Source organism: Haemorhous mexicanus, chromosome Z (assembly GCF_027477595.1).
Source record: "Haemorhous mexicanus isolate bHaeMex1 chromosome Z, bHaeMex1.pri, whole genome shotgun sequence".
Lineage (NCBI taxonomy): Eukaryota > Metazoa > Chordata > Aves > Passeriformes > Fringillidae > Haemorhous > Haemorhous mexicanus.
In genome coordinates this window covers 44,446,599-44,466,172 of record NC_082381.1, presented here as the reverse complement: position 1 = coordinate 44,466,172, position 19,574 = coordinate 44,446,599, and the positions used below count along the sequence as shown (strand labels likewise).

Sequence of the window (19,574 nt, the reverse complement as noted above, 5' to 3'; positions counted from 1 at the left end):
ATCAGTGCAGAGGAGAAAAATGTTGCTGGTAGGACCTGTAAAGCAAAGTTTTCTGGAGAGCAGCAGTTTAGTCTTGCACAAAAGGTATCTACATAAACAATTGATAGACTCTTCATAGCTGCTACATAACATTAACTTGTTGAATTGTAGATTGTTTCGATGTGCAGCTACTGGTAATAAATGCCTCCTCACAAATATCACCAAGTTGTATTGGCAACATACAGACCAAGCACCATGACCTTATCCCTTTAGAAGAGTGCTACATATTATTATTTTCAGGTTTAAACCCATAGTTACCCAACTCTGTTCTGCCAGTAATGAGATACAACAAATAATTATGTGTACAGCAGAACAAACACAGCAGTGTTTCTTTCCTATGGTTCTCCTGATTGTTTTCTAGTATGTGATGGCTGGGATGATTTCTATTCTGATGGGGGGCTTTTGATGTCTCTTGCCTCAATGGACACAACTGTTTTCACCAAACTTGACTAATGCAGTTTTACTCAATTGTCAAATTAAATTGAATTTAGCTTAGTGCATTCATAAGTAATTTTGGGGTAGGTGGGAACATGACTAAGAGGCAAAGCATGCAAGTGTCCTAACGTACATAGCTAAAAAAATGAAATAGGAACACACAGGTGGAAAATGTTAAACAGGCTATGCCAAGTGGCAAATCTTTTCTGGTTAGCAGTAGAGAGAAAGAGGAGACTTCCGTGTGAGGATGCCCATATAAGAGTAGTGGGAGATAAGGAGTGACTTGTACTGATCTAAATGAAAATATATCCTAATACAACAGTATGCAGAACTTTTAGGAAAGCAGACCTTCTCCAGGCTCAGCCTCTCCCAGTGTCATTAAGAGCCAGGATCTCTGCATCAGAGCTCTTTGGTGCCAGGAGTGACGTTGCCATAGTGTCAAAGCTTGTCTTCACTTACAAGTGAAAGCTGTTTCTTTCCTCTTTCAGTGTTTAGAGACAGACTCTGTACCCATCACTTTCATAAAACTTGAAGTAAACTTACCTGCACAGTATACTCTTGGTAAATTTTTTGTGGTTTAAACAATTCATACATAGTTTAGATGCTACTGACAGAATTCTGTGTAAATTTCTATGTAAAATGGGGTTTTTTTTGTTGTTAAGAAGATAATTTTGATTTGTTGATATTAGGTAACAGCCTGTTAAGGTGTAGAATTTTGAATTTAGAAAAAGCATTAAAGTGTCCAACTCGAAACATAATAGAAAAGCAAAAGAACAGATTAGCAATAGCCTGTAAGCTTTTGTCCTGGAGCAGTCCAAATTGAGAGTGGCTTATTAGAAAGTCTTTTGTCTATCCTGCTTAGAAATAGATTTCAAGATTTTACTAATTATGTTTTGCCCCCAGATTTAAAATAATAAGAAGATTATTATATATCTGTAACTAGAGCAGAAATTTTAAACAGGTTCCCAGGTATTATGATACAGCATACGGATAAGTGATGCAGCATGATTTCTAAGGCTATGCAAGGTTTAACCACAGTTCAAGGCAGGATGTTCAGCTGTTACAGGTTATTTATAACTTGGTAAAAGGCAGAGTAGAGATTCTTGCTAGAAGGTGTGGACTGATTGTCCAAGTTGAAAAGAACCTACATAGTAGTCTAAACATATGTTTAAAAATCAGTAGAGTTTTATCCATCCCAATTACATAAACTCATTTTAGCTCCCATTGTATAAATTTCTTTGTGTTTGTAAGTAAAGTTTATTTCCATCATAAGGGAACACTAATTAAAATTTAATATAATTATTTATAAGGATCCATATCCATTCTTTATCAATGCTAAGTTTACTTTAGACCCTAATTTAATGCACAGTTTTGCTAGCCAAGGTCTGTTTGGACAGGAAAATAGGTTGGATCTAGTCTTTGTTAGAACGCAAAGGTGACAGAAAAGATAAATGAAGTTGCAACACCAGGTGAAGCACTTAAGAGCATATGAGTAAAGTTTACCAAATACAGAAATGCTAGCAAGTGTAATAAAGACACTCATTTTTAAAAGGCAGATTCCCAATACTTCCTGTCTTACCTAAATTAGTTTGGAGAATGATACGCTCATGCACCAGGACAGCAAGTCCTTATTTAAATGCCACTCACTCCTTACAGCCAAGTGAATTCAGCCAGCCAGGAAAATAAGTATTGTGCCCTTGCTCGACATTCTTAAAAGCTAGTGGGCAGTTCAATATCCAATGAGTGCTTTTTATAGGCTACATAAAAAAAGATTGCATCAGCTTCTGTTCACTAGACTCATATATTTAATTGCATAGTTGCTGTCTGCCTCTCTCTAATCTCATACAATTTACCTGGAAGTAATTTGGTATTTATAAAAAAACCCCATTACAATTCAGATGTGTGTATTATTTGAGCAGCTCCCTGAGGGATAATAGTGATTTTTATTACATAAGATGATTTGAACATAATTTCTTTGGAAATCTATTAAGAGATCTTGTGTTTGAATGATAGTTTACTAATATATATATTAATTATACTGCCATACCGGATAATCAGAATAATAGCTTTTTGTAAAAAACAACCAAGCCTCCCCCACACACAAAAAAAAAAAAAAAAAAGGAGTAGTACAGTAAATTTTGAATCTTCTGTGTTCAAGCTGACAGTAAGTAATTTTCTTCAATTTTCTTTTTTCTGAAAATAAAGGTTTCCTTCCTGTAAGTAACTGTTTATTCTGCTGTGTATGCTTTCAGATTCCATGTCAAATGAATGTGGTAGCTGTTAAGCAGTCAGCTCTCAACCTAGATTGGTATCCAGAAACTGTTAATGTTTAAAGTTTCCTTGTTGCTTTTAGAATGCAGTAAAGCCACACCAAATAAGGGCAGGGGCGTTGTTATCAGCAACCCATTTTTCAGCTGTGTAATCCAATAATTGTAAGGCTGTGATGCCTGTAACTCATTGCTTCACCTGAAGGAAGTGGGATATCACTACAAGACATGTGCTATATCCTGTACACTTATGCAGCCTAGCAGAGCTTGCAGCTTCCAATGTTCTTGCCATCTCCAAAGACAGAATGGAGGTGAGGAGATCTGCCTGCTGTTATGCACATGAGCAGACTCCAGCCTTCTGATTCTGGCACTGAGATCCAACACCATTCTTCCAAAGTGGTAGTACTTGAGCAGTATGCAGGAGCCCTATGGGGGTCAGTAAGTGGATTCCTTTACTGCATCACCAAATGACCCATTTTCAGCTTAGGCCACACTAAGAAATGGAAACCCAGTATTCCTCCATTTCTTCCTCCAGAGGTCCACAGAACATAATGTTTGCATTTTATTCAAGTCATCATTTGCTGAAAGAGCTGTTCTTAACAGGGCTGCACAGATGAAGCAGCATGTAGCATAAAACATGTTAGTTCCTTGCACTTGACTTCGGTATTGGAACAACTGAACAAGTGAAAGTTGACTTGTGCACATGTTCATGTATATGTGTAACGTTCATATGCTTACAACAGAAAGTAGTCTTGGTTATTTTTAATTGTACTTTTATGTTTGGAATCTTCACAGTGAAGTTTTTTCAAGTTTCCCTTGAGCATATCAGCAAAAGCAATTGAGCACAGCCTTCTCTGAACCACTCATTCTTTCAGGTTAAATGCATTGACTCAATTTATTTTGTGAAAAAGAGAAACGAGGCAAAGAACCATTTAAGCCAAACAAACTGCTGACTTTCCAACTGGCCTTAGTCCCACCTTTCTTCCTGTCTTTTCATCATGCCTGTGACCTGACAAAATCTCTCTGCAGGGGAAGAAACATTTGTCACAGTATTTTCATGTGGGATTTCTCTTTGCAGCTTCTTTGGCAGACAGTTTTTCCTGCTACATGTATAACCATTCTGAAAGTTGTTCTCTGTGAAGCAGCACAACCCCTAAAAACTTCATTCTTTTGCATCTTTTTGCCTCCCCATCCTGGATTGTCCACCAAAAAATCTGAAGCTGTATCTCTGTAAAGGCCAGGAGGCAGTAGCGAGGGTGAGCCTGTCTCCCTATGCTGAGATACTTTAAATGTTTTATTTAGAACAGAAGTCAGATGGTATCACATCTCTGTAGTGTAATTGCTAACTTGCTGAAATAGTGATTTCAAGTGTCAGTTTGGATAGAGCCATTTAAAGAGTTTAAGCCAAGTGATGTTTGCTGTTTTCTCCATGTTTGAACTATGAAAAAAACACTAAAAACTAAGTGGCTAGGGTGGGTTTTGTATTTATTTGTTGCATAACTCACTGAAAAACATGAGAGACATCAGCCTAGTTAAACATTTGATTGGAAACACAAATGTTAAGTTGTTCATTTTGCTCATCTTTCATACCAGAAACCTTTTCTGTCTCATAGAAACCTTTCTTGGCTCTAATGGCTATGATTACATTACTGTTCTGGTTTTGAGCAATGACATGATTTTGAAAAAGCTCCTTGGTTAGGCTCATTTATGGTGCATAGATTAAATGTACAGGGTGTGTTATTCTTGCAAACTGGATTTTTTTTTCAGAGGACAGCACCTAGAAACTATGCCCCAGTGCACTTTGACCCTTTATAGTGGCATAAAAACCTAAGCCAGCAATTGGTGCTTTGGACATACTTGAACAGATGTGAGGAATACATTTAGTTTGTGAGAGCTGACTAGTCTGAAATACAGTCCCCTGAGCTGCATATAATATAAGACAATACTGCTTTAGCACCTGTTGCTTTGATTTATTAATCTTTTGTTCTGCAGGTTTGCTTAGATATGCCAACATCACCTAAAAGTTTTAGAATTCATCAGATACTAAATCAGAACAAGTGAGAGGAATGTTTGTCTCTGTCTCACGTTAGTCGTTGTGTTTTCATCTTTAGAACTGACTTGGAAGCAGACTTGAGCAAGGTGCCAGCAACCAAAACCATTTATTTATACACTGACCCAGCAAGCTATCAGACTACAGACACAGTACATGGTAATGCCTTGTAGGAAAATCATATGAAACTTGTTAGGTTTGGTTAGTTTTTTCACTATATAGGAGTAAAATATTACTGCTTCAAAGCATTTTTATGTTGAATTTCAGTGTTACACTGATTCAAATGTGAAAGAGATAATAGCATTCCAGCTTAGTGGTCTCTACAAGTCAGGAAAGCCAAAACATGTCCTCTATGAATAAAACTGCTATACTAAGGAGAGATTAATTCTGAGTCTTTCAGATCTGTGTATTTCTAATTAAAATCTTCAAGTCACAATTTTTATTTTCAACTGTAAATTGGTTTAGGATTTTGCAGGCAAGTTAGGCTCATTTAAATGCCTGCATTCACCAACAGCTATGATTCAAGTCTTGTTTTCCCAAGAATTCTCAGTTCCGTAGCCCAGTGAGTAAGGTGACAGCCACTGACAGATAACAATCCCAGAGCTGATGACAAGGCTATAGTGGAACTCATGCACTTGGCCAGCACCTGTTGTTAAGGCTCGTCATCAAGATCATGTCTGGGAATGATCATACATGCAGATACATGGTCAAGTAGTTTCACTTGTTCTGCAGAGACAATTTTTGTACAAGGATTCCAGAAAATGCTGATCTAACTATTGACATGCTCTTGAAGGCAAGACAGCCTTATTCTTCTGGAGTGACCACTGAAAAGGCATTTCCTGTGGAATCAAAAAACATTCCTAAAAATCAGACTTCTTGCTTTTGGGAAAGTAGCTGATTCAAAAAGAAAGTCTGTTAATTTAAAAAAAAAAAAAAAAAAAAAAAAAAGGAAGTCTTTCAAGATAGCTTTTCAAGACCCTGGTGATCATTCATGAAGTTAAATACTAAGCTCTCTGTTCTGCCCTGTGGTTTTGCTGGATATTGTTTAGCCATAGTAAGCTGTCACAGAGAAAACCAAATTGATAGTCTGTTCTCATGGTTTTTCCTGTTGTTTTCTGTGGCATCTTGTGTTTACTACATGCAATAAGGACAGTATTTTGGAACACTTTTTTGTACTTAGGCACTAAGAAAATGCTCTCTGTTTCAATATCAATATAGTACTTTGGGAAACAAAGATTAGCCTAGTATATGCCATTTTCTTAAATAGAAATGAAAACTAGCCATGTGGTTGAACTCTTGGATGAGGGTTGCAGGAAAGGTAAAGGCTGTACCATTTACAGCTGACTGTTTGTTTTATAAACTTTTGCCCAGTGTCTACCTTATAAGCAATATTTATGAACAACATAATAATAAACAAAAAAACCAACAGTGCAAGAAAAGTAAGTGAAAAGAGGCAGTTTTGCACCTTTGAAAACAGGCAAAGAGCAAATTACCCTGAATTCAGAGGCACTGGAAAGGAGACAAATCTCTTACCTGGATAGCTTTTTGACAGGAATGTACCAGCTCTGTTTTTGCACGTTGGAATGAATAGAAGTCTTCAGCCAGACATCACTCTATTTGCATAAAGGATAATTATTAGCTGAATATTCCTCAGGGTGAGAATGGGTATTTATGGAATCTTGAGCTTGGTGTTTGGTAGTGTGTTGTCACTTGTATCACTTTGTAAAGCTGTATATATATGTATCTCTAGCTGAGGATTTGAGTTTAAATAATGCATAAGATTATTAATTAACTAGCACTGATCCAAAAATTGTGCTGAGTTCAGGCTAGCACATCTCTGACCTTTGAAGCTACTTCTTCTCTGAGATTTCATCTCATTTATGCATCCTCATGTAGCATTAGCTTTTGATTTTACACGATCAATGTGTATGAATAGAACTTCCGTCTTGCTTGAGATTTATGTCCTTTGCAGGCTGGAGTAAGTCCTGTTCTGCTCAGTGCATAGGATGGGAGAACTGGAGGTCAGAGTTCTTTTTTACATGTCAGCACATTCAGATCACAATATTTTTTGCTTCTGTGTAAACCAAAGACTTCATAATGTAGGCAGATCAGAAGGACAAAGATAGACTTCTGTTGAAAGTCTACTTCATTCTTGTGAAGTATATAGATGACCAAGTTCCCTCTCAGTTATCTTAAATCTTTGTATAAGTGCAGACCTATCCAAGTGATAAATAAACATCCATCTCCTCCCCTTGACAAAGGTGATAGGTAATGTTTAATGGTTACTAAGCAGTGCGGATTAACAGGTTGGGCACAAGGCCACAATCTGTAGGGGCTGTATTCAGCTGGCGTACAAGCTAAGGGATGAGCAGATGTGTCTATTTCTCAGCCAAAAAAGAACATGAGTTGGCATGCAGTAAGTATGAGATGGGAGCTGAAAGGTCACAAAAAGACCTTGCTTGTTGGCACACAAGCATGACTAGAGAGGGGCAGGTTTCAACATTGTCTTTTATCCCTGTGCAAAAAGTTGTTTGCTGCTCTTTAGAAGTAAGAAGGAAACATAAAAATTATGTAAATAAAAAGTCAAAACTTAGGTGAGGAAGGAGTAGAAATAGAATTTCTGTGGTGTTAAACTGGTCATGGATTCTTAAAACTTCTGGCTACTGCCAGGAGCTTAGACTTGGTAGTAGTAGTTGTGACGTTCTAAATCCAAAATTGAAAGGAGATAATTTCACTCTTACCAAAATCCTGTTGGTTGCTTCTTTGTTATGGAAGGTCTTGTCAACCACTCCTATCACTTTCCCCTTTGCTAAATTACCTCCCAGAAAAAAGGGGATGCAGTTGTACACCTTATCTGCATAATAAATTTTGCACACTGGTCACAAAGATAGTGTGTTTCTTTGGTTTTATGCTCTACAGAATAGAAGATTTCACTGCTTCTGTTAATTTAATTTTAGCCTTGAGGTATTTCTTCATTATAAATACAGTGACTTAAGTCTCTAAAATTCGTCCTTTCATCCATTTTAGTATCTAATTCTTAGAACCAAGAGTTTTCTTGTCTAGTGACCTCCTAAAATGCATGTGCCATCTGCTTCAGTACCTAAGTAAAGTTTTTCTCTACTTCAACTCCTGTCCAATATTTGGAAACTCTGTTACTTCTGGTATTTGCAGTCTTGGAATTTGCAGAATAATTGGGATTTGCCCATTTCACAATTTTTTTGACAGAGACCCCTCTGCATTTCTCTCCAACAGCACTTTTCCCCATAGAGAAAGGAGGTCCCAAGAGAAAGAAGGATATTATTGTATCATTATCACTTGACCCCTTCCATATAAAGTTGGTTACCACTTTGTTTTGCCTCAAGCTAGCCTAAAAATAGCACTTTTTGAAATCTAAAAGAAAGAAACTTCAAATAATAATTCTGAACATTTTTTCGGTACAGCACAGTGCCACTGAGGCTAAATATCTCTGGACAGTTCCACATGGAAAAAAACGGACAAAATGAATCAATCTCTCATTCTGTCTGTAGAAATTTTGAAAATGATATCATTTTGACAGAACTATGTTTTATGATGAACAGTTTTACTTAACATACAAAAATACTGACAGCAGAGGATTCATTAATGGATTATGGAGATGAGAGTTCATACTCCATTGCATGAAATCATTCATCAAGGCTTCAGTCCAGCAATAATTCTGAGTGGACTGCTCCTGGTATTCTGGTTGAATTCTACTGACAGTAACACTCAGTTCTAAAAGTGCTGTCTTTCCTTGTCAGCTTCTGAGTAGTGAAACAGTGGTAACTGGCCAAAACAGCCAAAAGAGGTACTACAGTGAAACACCTATCTCTAAAAATAGAAACTACAGTAGAAAAGAATGATGATCATTGACCATTAATTTTGAGTTTATAGGTGATTTTTGTTTGTATGACTTACTATTTATCTTTATGAACAGATGCAGTTTCAATTGGTCTAAAAACTGTTAAGGGTTAAAAGCAGAATTGAACAAAAGTGTTTATGAAATAAATGATGTAAAGACATAAAATATATTTGACATTGTTGACACATTTACTTGAGGATTTTCAGATGATCTCAGAAAAATTCATGGCATTGCTACGCACAATTCATATCTAGTAACCTAACCGTTAAAAAAATTAATGCTAAATTAGTCATGGACAGTTAATAATAAGTACAGTTAATCTCAGAATCATAGTTAAAAGTGTTTGTTTACTGCGTCACAGTCAATAATATCAAATCTTCAAAAGTACATAGTCCAAATGTAATAGCCATGTTATTCCTTCTGTGCAAGTGTTGGAAGTTCATAAATTCAGTGAATTAAAAAAACTCTTAAGCCTAATGCCTGCATTGTTTAAAATGCTCTCCAGCCTCAATTACTCTATAATTTATGTTTATATCATAGCAAGCAGGTGATGTGCCTAAAATGCACACATTTGGTTGTATTTTAATAGGAAAGATGGGCACACTGAAAGTAAGCATCTACTCCCTTCCAATCCACTATGCACTGCACTCCACATTCCTTCTCTAGCTGTGACAAGTGGCTGGTGTAGCTGAAAATAGTGTGTCTATGCGGAAAGTCATGTTATTGAATTTTTTTTTTAATGAAAAAATCTGTAGTTCCTGTTGTTCACTTTCCAGGAGAAACTGAGATCTGCAAGATTCAATGCAGATTTGTATACTCAAAATTGAGGAAGGCTGACATTTCAGCTTGCAAGCCCCTTTCTATTTCCCACTACAAACATAGAACCAATGGATTAGCACTTACCAAAGGCACCAAATAGCTGCAGTAGTTCCACAATTGTTCTTGTATCAGCACCCAGTAGCACAGTACCTCAGAATTACAGAAGCTCTCTGTAAGAATAGATTAGAAATTGTATCATGATATAGTGCAGGCCTTTCCAATTGGGTATTGCTCTCATAATGTTTGCAGTGAGATAATATAAATAAGCACCAGCACTTGAAAAATCTTTGTCCTGTAGAGTTTAATCACCAATAAAAGATAAACTTTTAATCATTACATTACAGTAGCTGGTAACCTCTGACTTCTTACTCATCTCTGCTGTAATACAGCTGGCTACACTGTGTAGAGCTCAATTAGAATTGCAGTCCTGATAGAGCTTTTCACAGTCTTTTTAACTGGGGTTTTCAGGGGTTTTACATACTAACTTCAGATAGATGAAAAAATACTCTTAATGTGTTAAATGAGATTAGGGCAGGAAATATGTGGAACTGTCCTTACACTTAGTGCTTAGTTGTCAATGGTCACTAATCGAGATTTGTCCTTTGAAAAAGCATTTTTATTGAACTAAATCATGAAGGGGGTCTAGCTGGTAAATCTTATATATAGGAGCTATTTACATACATCAGCTGATATATTGAGTGTAAAACATCTGAGCTTTTCTGCCTTCTAAGAAAAACTCCTGTTGTTTCATCCCCAAACAGTCAGAACTGTAGCGCCAGAGCCTGCTTATTGATGAAGATGAATATTACTACTGATACTTGTATATCACAGAGGCAAATTTAATGTAGCAAGGATAGTTCTCTGGACTTCTAAAGCTTGTTCACGCATTTCTTGAAATTGTATGTAATCTTAACTCGGTATTAAAAAGCAGTTTCTGGGTGCAAAGAAAACAGATTATTTCTTACGGCATTGGGAGGTAATTTTCATGTTTCATAAACACAGAATGTAATACATCTTTATATTGAAAGGGGAAATAATTTTTGTATTAGTGGTCGTTTTTCAGGATAGGGGAGGAATGGAGGAAAAAACGGTAATACATGAGCATGAAGATCATAGAATGTAAGACCTATCCATACTGTATTTAACAATACACCACTAGTCTAAATTGTAATGTCAAATCCAGGTTCAAAATAGAATTATCAGACCTGAATTTGTAGAGACTTTTAGGTTTGTATCTCATATAAAACTATCTATAAATGCAACTGGCTAGTTTTACCTCCTTAATTATAAGGAGTTAATATCTTTTATATTCAAGAGTAAAGAACAGACACTGGCATGTCATTTAAAAAGCTGCACTCTCCGGATTGTCCTATAGTGGTCGTTTGTCAGTTCTGAAGTACTCAAAAACCACTCATCATAAAAAATCTTCAGGATTAAGAACAAGACGTGGAAGGCATATGCGTTGTGCCTTTTCACCATCAGAAGTTATTAAACACTAGCAAGTTAGAAAATAAACTTGGTATCATTTTGCAAACAAGTGACATATTCAAGTTAGATATAATGTGGCCCATGGGGAATCAAGGATTGATAGAGAAAGACACACCTGAAACTACATCTGACATGCAAAATAGATCCAGCAGCTGCGGGACTTCATCAGACACCATGTGCTATCTGTATTTTAGATGTAAAAGAAGTGCATCAGTTGAGATATCTAGCTGCAAATCTTCACACCTTCAGTATTTACCTCCATGTTTTTCTTTTCTTACACTGTTGGCTTGTCCATTTACGTGCTCCTTAGTAAACATCTTGACAAATGGAAAAAAGTTTTGAGAATGGAAAAAGTTAAAATACCTGGTAAAAGCAGTACATTGTGCATTAGTGCAAAATTGCAGGTCCAATTACAGTATGTGCACGAGCAAGCAAAGTCCTTGCGAGAGCACACGAAGTAAATTACTCCTGAATTTGGTTCTTGTTGCATATTTGGCAGCAGGGAGGGCAATAATTCCCTCTTGGTGTTATGATTTACACAACAGTAAATAAGCTATTTTCCGTAGTATAGTTGAAGTTACATACTTTTGGACTTCCTTGTACAGCTAGCAGGCAAATAATAGATGGAGCATAAACAGCAAATAAAGATGTGAATGTGAAGAGGTGATAATAACATAACTGTGAAAAGAAAACAGTAAGTCGAATATGTACCATGGAGGCTCAGTTCAGAAGGTGCAGTATTGTGTATACTTGAATTAGAATGCTGCATGCATGCAGAGAACTGTTCTGTCACTGCTTGGGAAGAAAGTTCAGTGACAACTTTCCCAGGCAGTGCCAAAAGGAGTTATGTGCTTAAAGTAAGCTTGGTCATGTTTTCTTTTCCTCAAGCATCTTTAATCTTCACTATTGATTTAGTCTCCCTGTCACCTCATTTCAAAACTTTTGCTTATAGGTGACTTTATTTGGAGTTTGATCATCAATGGCAGCATCAAACCACAGTGGACATTTTACTTGTAGCCAAGTGTTATGCAGAAGGAAATCAATCAGTTTCATACATCAAATCAGAAAGGTATCCTCTAGCGGTCAGCTCACATACAGTGACTGAACCTTTCAGTCACTTGCAAAGCCTTTAAATTTGTAGTGAAGAATCAGCTGAAAAGCATTTTCTGCTATTTCACCTTATTATTTAATAGTTCCCTTTACAAATGCATGTGAACATAGCAAACCTGAGCCAGGCATCACAACATCTCACGATACTGAATTGTCCATGCCTAAGTGATCTGATTGGCTATGTTCATATGTCTAGAGAGGTCAGATACTAAAATAGCATATACCTTTGCCTAAATTACTTCTGCAGCCTCTTTCCCCATTTACATCTGGAATTTGTTTTAAAGGGGAAGAGGGGTGGGGAGGGGGGAGAAGAGACGCAACAGTCTTAGCAATATTTTCCGAGGCTAACTCACCTCGGCACAGGAAGCTGTTGGTGCTTTGTCTGCCTCTCTCTTCCCCCCACACACAGCACGCTCACTGCTGAAAGAAGGACTGAGACTATGCTCACAAAAGCAGGCTGTGTAAGAAATGGAAAATCATAGGCCGTGATTAGCATCAGCTTGAAAACATCCATTGTTTGCTTGCAATTCTGTGCCTGTGAATTTCAGCGAGATCACAGCAAGGATTTTGTGAGTTGCTTTGCAAGATGAAGCTCAAACACTGCTGATTTCAAAGAGCAGAGATGCTTCTTAAGATGCTGTATAAATCAAAGTCAATTCTATTTTTATGTTTTTAAAAAAATAGAAAGATTCAGCTGAATGCGCAGCCTCTTGGCTGGCTTGTAGAAGAGGCAGTGATTTCCAGTAAATAACAGCTGATGTATTCTCCATTTTTGAAACGGTTTATTCCTAAGCCACAGGGATTCATACCCATCCTTCTTTTTGCGCATGTACCGCGCTGGTTGGTTGTGTGGATGGATTAACTGTGACAAGCTGTGACATCAGCAAAGGCTGGGTGCTGCCTGGCTCTGTGATTTTGTAATGCATCCTCCCGTTACTGCTGGGCTGACTCATTCCCATTGTAGGGTGACTGAATTGTGCAAAGTGTGGGCCAGCACCGACTGAAGTATAGGGCATTGTGCTTCTGTGCGGAGGCTGTGCCATAATTGTAAAGCAAGCAGATTTTCCAGCCCTGCTTACACAAATGATAGAGCTGAGAAGCAAATGCAAAAAAGTATTAATGCTAATAGACACAGAAGTGGTAAATGATATGGGTTATTTAGTGTGGGTGTGGTAGTCTTTGGCCTTTGAAAAAGCCTCTGATTTAGGTTTTTAGTCAGCAAGGCATGTGAAAAGCACAGGCTGTATTTTGATTGGGGACCACCAGGGAGGAAGAATCAGTGTTCATCATCCTGAAAACGATCATGTTATCATGGTTATTTTCTATTATGGGGATTTTGTGAACAGAAGCCAATTTACTTTACCTGTAATGATCATAGGATGTTAGAGCAAGTGGAGCAAGAACAGGGTAGAAGCAGTTCTAGTGTGAATGAGTACCATATTGTTAGCTTCCACTCAATTCAGGAGTGGGAAGTGTTTTTTATTAATAACCCAGGAGTCTACTGATTTCTTAGTTATTAGTGATCTTGTACTAAACCTGAAATACCAGACTAGTCAGGTTTTTGGTTGACACTGATGAGACCTGAAGAGAGCTGCTGAGAATTCAGCCTCTGGAAAGATGAATGTTAATGAGGGCTATTTGGCCCTTTGTATACTCTGAGGTAACATTTCAGTAGTGCTCACAGTCCCTTAGGATCTGCTTTTAAGGTCCAGAGGTTTCTTAAGTACTCAGCAGAACAAGAAGCATATGTAGACAATTGGTGGGTTTGGAGCAAACAAAGTCTTTGTAGAAACCTGACCTTTAAACTGGCTTCATTTCATTCCTCATAGCTGCAAAAGTAATTAGAAAAACTAAGGAGGCAGGATCCTTTTGTGTTGTAAGAGGCACTTTGGAGGGCAACAAGTTTCCCCTCTGAAAAAAAATAAACTTGCTGGCATTTTCTGTCCAGAACATATGACCTTCATCTTGTAGATGCTCTCCTCTTAAGCTTACATGCTCCCTTGTCCATTTAACAGCCTGTTCTGGCTAAAAGCAATACAGGTACTTCTGAAGACCATTCCATCTGGAGAACCTTGTAGCAGCAAGAATTTGAAATGGCATAGATTACTGTTGTTCGTTCCCCCAACAGTTACTGTTGTGGGAACCTTTAGAAGTTTATTGTTTGCTTGCAGTGAACAGCTTGTCTTTGGACATTAATGTCCTTTCCAGGGTAGATGGACACTTGTGTGTGTTCTGGAGTTTTACAATCCCTGAAATGACATCGTGGATTCTAGAAAGGTGGTAAGCAATTGCTTGCAACACTGTATCTACAGACACTCCTTATAGTAGTCGCTTAATTCAAGAGTTGGCTTTACTTCATTTAGTCTTGAGAGGGGGAATTTAATTATCATGAATATTTACACTCATCAAGAACAATGGTGATGGTGTTACCATTGGTCCGCATCCTGGACCTGGACACTGTGGACAAGAGTGTATGATTGCAGGAGCCCCTTTACAGAGGTTGGCAAAGATGGTCTGGCACACAGCTAAGGATCTTTATCAGATGAATATGTGGTATGTAATATGATCATTATCTCAGCAGAAGTACTAGATACTGCCATAGCAGAGTGGTCTCTTAGACTGCACTGTTGCTTTTCTAAGATTGTAACACAGAAAACTTTCAATGGAGAAAGGGTTTTTTTAGGTGACTCCTTCATGGAGCCCACCTTCCAAGTGTGAGGTTGGCCAATAGCCTGTAGAAAAATTTTACGGGTGTGAGTTGCATCTCTCCTCTGCTAACACCTTGTGCCAGTTTTCTGTCCCTGCTTCTTGACTACATTTGCAACTAGATGAGCAGTCTTTCCAAGCAGAAGCTCCCAGTGAGGATGTCAGCAGGCTGTGCTGCTGTGGGAGTGATGTTAGCCAGCCACTATGGCTAATCTGCCCAAAGAGAGGTTGTTCTCAGATACTGATGAAAGCAAGCCAGATTATGTCAGTTTTTGGTGTGTGTGGTAGCTGAGTTTAGCAGAGACATAAAAGGGAGACCACACTTAGCTGAATTAGAATGTCAGGATAAGGATGAGTGCTATTCGAGTATATTGGTATTTTCCAGCCATCCTTAATCCTAGGCTCTCTTCAACAGAGTATCTCTATTGATAGTTACCCTACATGGTACATTTTTATTCCTAAACGGGCTATGACCTACTGACAGGGGTCAGCCGCAAGGCTTCCTATCCCAGGAGATTTAATTCAGCACATTACAATAAAGTCTGATAAAGTTAGCTTCACATATTATCAGAGATTCAGTACTTGACTGAAGATCACCTTGAATGGAGACACTCCCTGCCTGTGGTTTTTGTTCTCTCTTTTCTGTAGATAAGATATTTGGTCCAATGTCTGTGTGTGCACATATTTTCCAGGGCATGCAGCTATATTCCTGGACAGGATCAATGCAGGGCAGAAGAGAAGCAACAGATGCTGGGCACAGGAGGGAAGCAATAGCTGTAGGCTAAGGAGTAGTATCTATAACTGTGCTAGCTGGAGCAGATCTCGCTGTGATGGAAGGTGTCAGCTAAAGCTATCTTACCTCTGCCTTCCCAAGAGATTAAGTTTGTGAATGAGAGTAGGCTGAAAGTGGCATGGATAAGAAGCACAACGTGAGTATCTTACAACACTTTGGCAAGCTGTCTAGTGCTACCTATGCATCTGAAAAGAATTTCCCTCCATGCTTGAAAAAACTTCACTAATAAGACATAGTGGAAAGCTGTTAAGATGGACCTGTAGACTTTGATTCAGCAAAGGATTGCCCATGAAGCAAACCTTTCCAAGGAAGGGAGCAACCAGATTTTGTGACAACCAGCATACACCTCTCTTTACTCATCACTGCTCTTCATATTCACAGCATGATTGTTACTTCCAAGAGGCAGCCCATGGGTCTGAAACTGAGACCATGATACAGACTGGAAAGGTTCCTCACCAGCAGGCAACAGTCTCTGGAATATAGCAGCCTCAGGCCTGGTACTTCTATGGGCATCGGTGCCAGGATGCCAGTAAATGTGCTTTAGTGTAGTTGTTTATAAAGACTGAAGATGAAGAAGGTCTATCTGGCAAGCTTCCTGGAAAAATCCCATCTGAGGAACAGTTGAAAGCCAGGCACAGACAGGACAGTGACTGCTGCTTGACATTCAAAATACCTGACAGCAATCAATGAACAATCATATCAGTCAGATGAAGTGATGAGTACATAACCTTCTGAGTGCTTGTAAATGAGGGCAGTGGTGTCTAGAAGCCATGACAGAAAGACTGGAAGAGGTGCAGGCAAGAAATAGATTGTGAAATTCTGTGAGCTTGCAACCAAGTGCCCAATCATAGGTCCGTGATGTTCCACCAACAGTTTAGAAGTAGAAAGATGCTTTGAACAGCTTTGGCCATGGATTTATCGTCTGCCATGGATTTACCTTGTCATGTGCCTGTAACAGTTTTGATCTGGTCTTCAGTGTCCTAAAATTGTCTTCAGTGCACTCCTGGCAAGGGCCTGACAGCTGAGCCAGTCTTTTCCATGCAGAACATTTGTAAATGGTGCCAGTTTTCTGTGCCTCAAGTGCAACAGTCAGCATGGCTTCCAGCCACTAATGGCAGGCAACCACACAGCCCAGATTCTAGAGATACTGTATATGCTGTAAAAAAATGCATCTATCTCACATCAGGAATGTAGTATAGGTAAGGATAAGGTCAAAATCTGAGCAAGTGTCAATCCTGTCAGTCAAGTAATTATTTTATTAATGGGAACATATTGTCTGGTTCACTTGGTAGGAAGAAGAGATTCTTATAAAGTGACAGGTCAGCCAAAGATCATAAGAGGTGCCTCTACACCTACATGCATAACAAAAGATCTTGTGTACCAAGTTCTCTTATTTATTCACTGAGTCATGGTTGGCAATGGCATTCTGTTTTAAATGTGTTACTAAATTGGTGCAGTCAAAAAAATGTAAATGTCCTGGGATCTTAAGTGTACAGGCATCAAATAGAAGGTTTTAATTATGGTTATATTTTATATGCTTATTTATGGTTATATTTTCAAATAATGCTGTGTAGACCTTTGACTGAAGCCAGGAAGACCCTAGTTTCTTTGCTTTTATCTGTATGGCATTATTAACCTTTTACAAGAGAGTGTAGTTAATAATTCTTATGCACACTGACTGTGTGCATGTAAGCAAATTATTCAATAGAACACAGGGTACAACTGGAAATAGTTAATGTATCTGAGGGAGCAGAGCTAGTTTTAGCAAAAAAAAAAATTGTCTTTGAACTTTGGAATAGGACTTTTTTTAAAACCTCTGTCTAAGCAAAAAAAAAAAAAAAAAAAAACCCAAACCCACAACAGGTTCCAAATGGCTGTTCTTTAGTTCAAGAGTGACTTTAAAATACTTTTAAGTATACCTAAGCAAATAAATTTCTCTCTGCTGTTTGCTGCACCATTTGACTTGGGCAGGAACCCTAAGCCCATCAGTGACTGCATACATGACAGTTTCTATCATGGTGGTGGGACATACTTTAAAAAGAAAAAACCTACTTCAGATCTTCTGTAAAAGAATGGGACCAGACTGGGGCTAAGATTGTGTGCTTTGTTACATAACATGTGGAGCTGGCATAGTGGATATGGCCTATGTTACACTTACTTTGTCTGCCTTGTCTTCCTCTTCTAGATCATGGTCAGAGATTTGTCTTCATATTGCATAGTTCCCTTATTTATTCACTAGGCAATTCTGTCAGCCCTTTTTAATTCTCTGAGAATTTGGAACTGCTATTACAGATTATTCACTAAAACCTTTCCTTGACAAGAAAGCACAGAGAAAGAATCTCCATCAGAGAGGCTCAGAAATGCCTAGAGAAGTACAGAAAGAAGCAAGTTGTCACTCTGAGCACAGAGCCCAGCATTGATTTAAGAGCTCTGCTGATGGCCCCCTTCTCATGCCTAATCCTGTTTGGTTGTTATCCTATGCTAGCACTGATCAGTTGTAAGAACTGTGATTGTCTCTCCCCCTTCCATCATACCGGCAGCATTGCATCTCTAGTTCGCTTATATAGTTTTCCACCCAAGCAAAGGCAAAGTGCCTAGTAAAGGGCAGGCAAGACTTCAGGAGAAGTGGACAGGCTGCACTGTACCAGAAAAATTAGTTGTAGTGCCCTGGCATGGTTGGAGAAATCAGCTTTGAGAGGGGTTGCCAAGGCTTCACTCAGTGCCGCTGTGTGACCGGGGCTGGACTTAGGTCAAGGGTGCTTAAAAAGCCTTTTGCTCAGGATATACTGAGGCCAGAACTTGGCGACCAGGCCAAGACTGTTTCTTGGGCCAAGCAGCAGTAAGTCACACTAACAGAATGTTCTCAACAGAAGTTCATTGTTAATTCTTATTTGGCACTTAATACTGGCAAAAATTCTCCATCCCTTTCAGATTGCAGTTAAATCAGGCCATAAGTTAAGAAGTTGTGGGAAATTGACCTGCATAGTACCTTGTATTTGTTTCTACTGGATGCCAGGCAAGAAAAGCCTTTCAGGAATTTAAAGCAAATCTTCTAGTGTATCACATATAAATTGCAAATGCAATTTTTCATCCCTTGGCTAAAAGAATTCCAGTGTTCCTGTCCATTTGCATGTCCACATTTTGGTACCTGTGTTCCTGCAAGATTCCTTGACACAGAGGAATGCATCATAGGTTGCTAAGTCGTTGTATGCATTTATTCAAAGTTGGATGAAAGATTTGCAGCCCAAGATCCTGGGAGTACAGGAGAAATATTAAGCAAATGCTTACAATGAGGTAAAAATTACAGATATTTTGTGCATAAATTCAGCATTCTTTGAAAGATACAAAGTTATTTTTCATCTGAACCTAAATCCCTAATGAGTGCTACTAAGTAATCTATATTATATACTCCAGATTAGGAGTACTTTAAAAAAGACTGCATATAAGGCAGTGTGAAAAGAGCTGGCGTAGCAGTGGGTAATCCAATGTAAGCTGAATAAACCGCCTAAACAAAAAAAGAAAATCTATAAATTTTACATAGAGTTAAAAATCTAATATTCTGTGAAAAAACAGAATTCACCAAGCAGACCTGTATATTATATTGCTCTCTTGCTGCTGCAGTAGGTAAAGGGCATGGATTAGTCAAGAGATATGACTTGCTTATGGTGAATACCTGTTACTTTAGAGGAAGGAAGTTTGTGTACAATTCCAAGAACCCAAGTCTTACGCAAAATTGACAAGAAGGCCATCTGACTCATTATCTACTAATCTAAGTCCTATCTTTGCTATAATATTTACACTTGTGGTTTTTATTGCCTTTTTTCTTCAGGGCGGTGAATGGCAAAATTAACTACGATTTTACTGCCTTGGATAACCTTATGGATCGGCTGTGGGAAAATAAGCTGATTCCAGGTAAGGCTCCCTGCCTGCACAGCTTGGTATGTCTGTTCATCCATATTGTACAATCATTAGAATATTCTTAGAAAGCTT

The 19,574-nt window shown here is 38.3% G+C and overlaps 1 protein-coding gene across 3 annotated transcripts in view; it reads left to right on the top strand.

The window, feature by feature from the left end:
- IDUA (alpha-L-iduronidase) overlaps positions 1-19,574 on the top strand; it is a 46,122-nt gene that overhangs the window by 13,032 nt on the left and 13,516 nt on the right. For all 3 annotated transcript variants that reach the window (XM_059836589.1, XM_059836588.1, XM_059836587.1), the window contains one exon: positions 19,414-19,496. In XM_059836589.1, the coding sequence (XP_059692572.1) occupies positions 19,414-19,496 (83 nt within the window). The remainder of the gene's footprint in view (positions 1-19,413; positions 19,497-19,574) is intronic.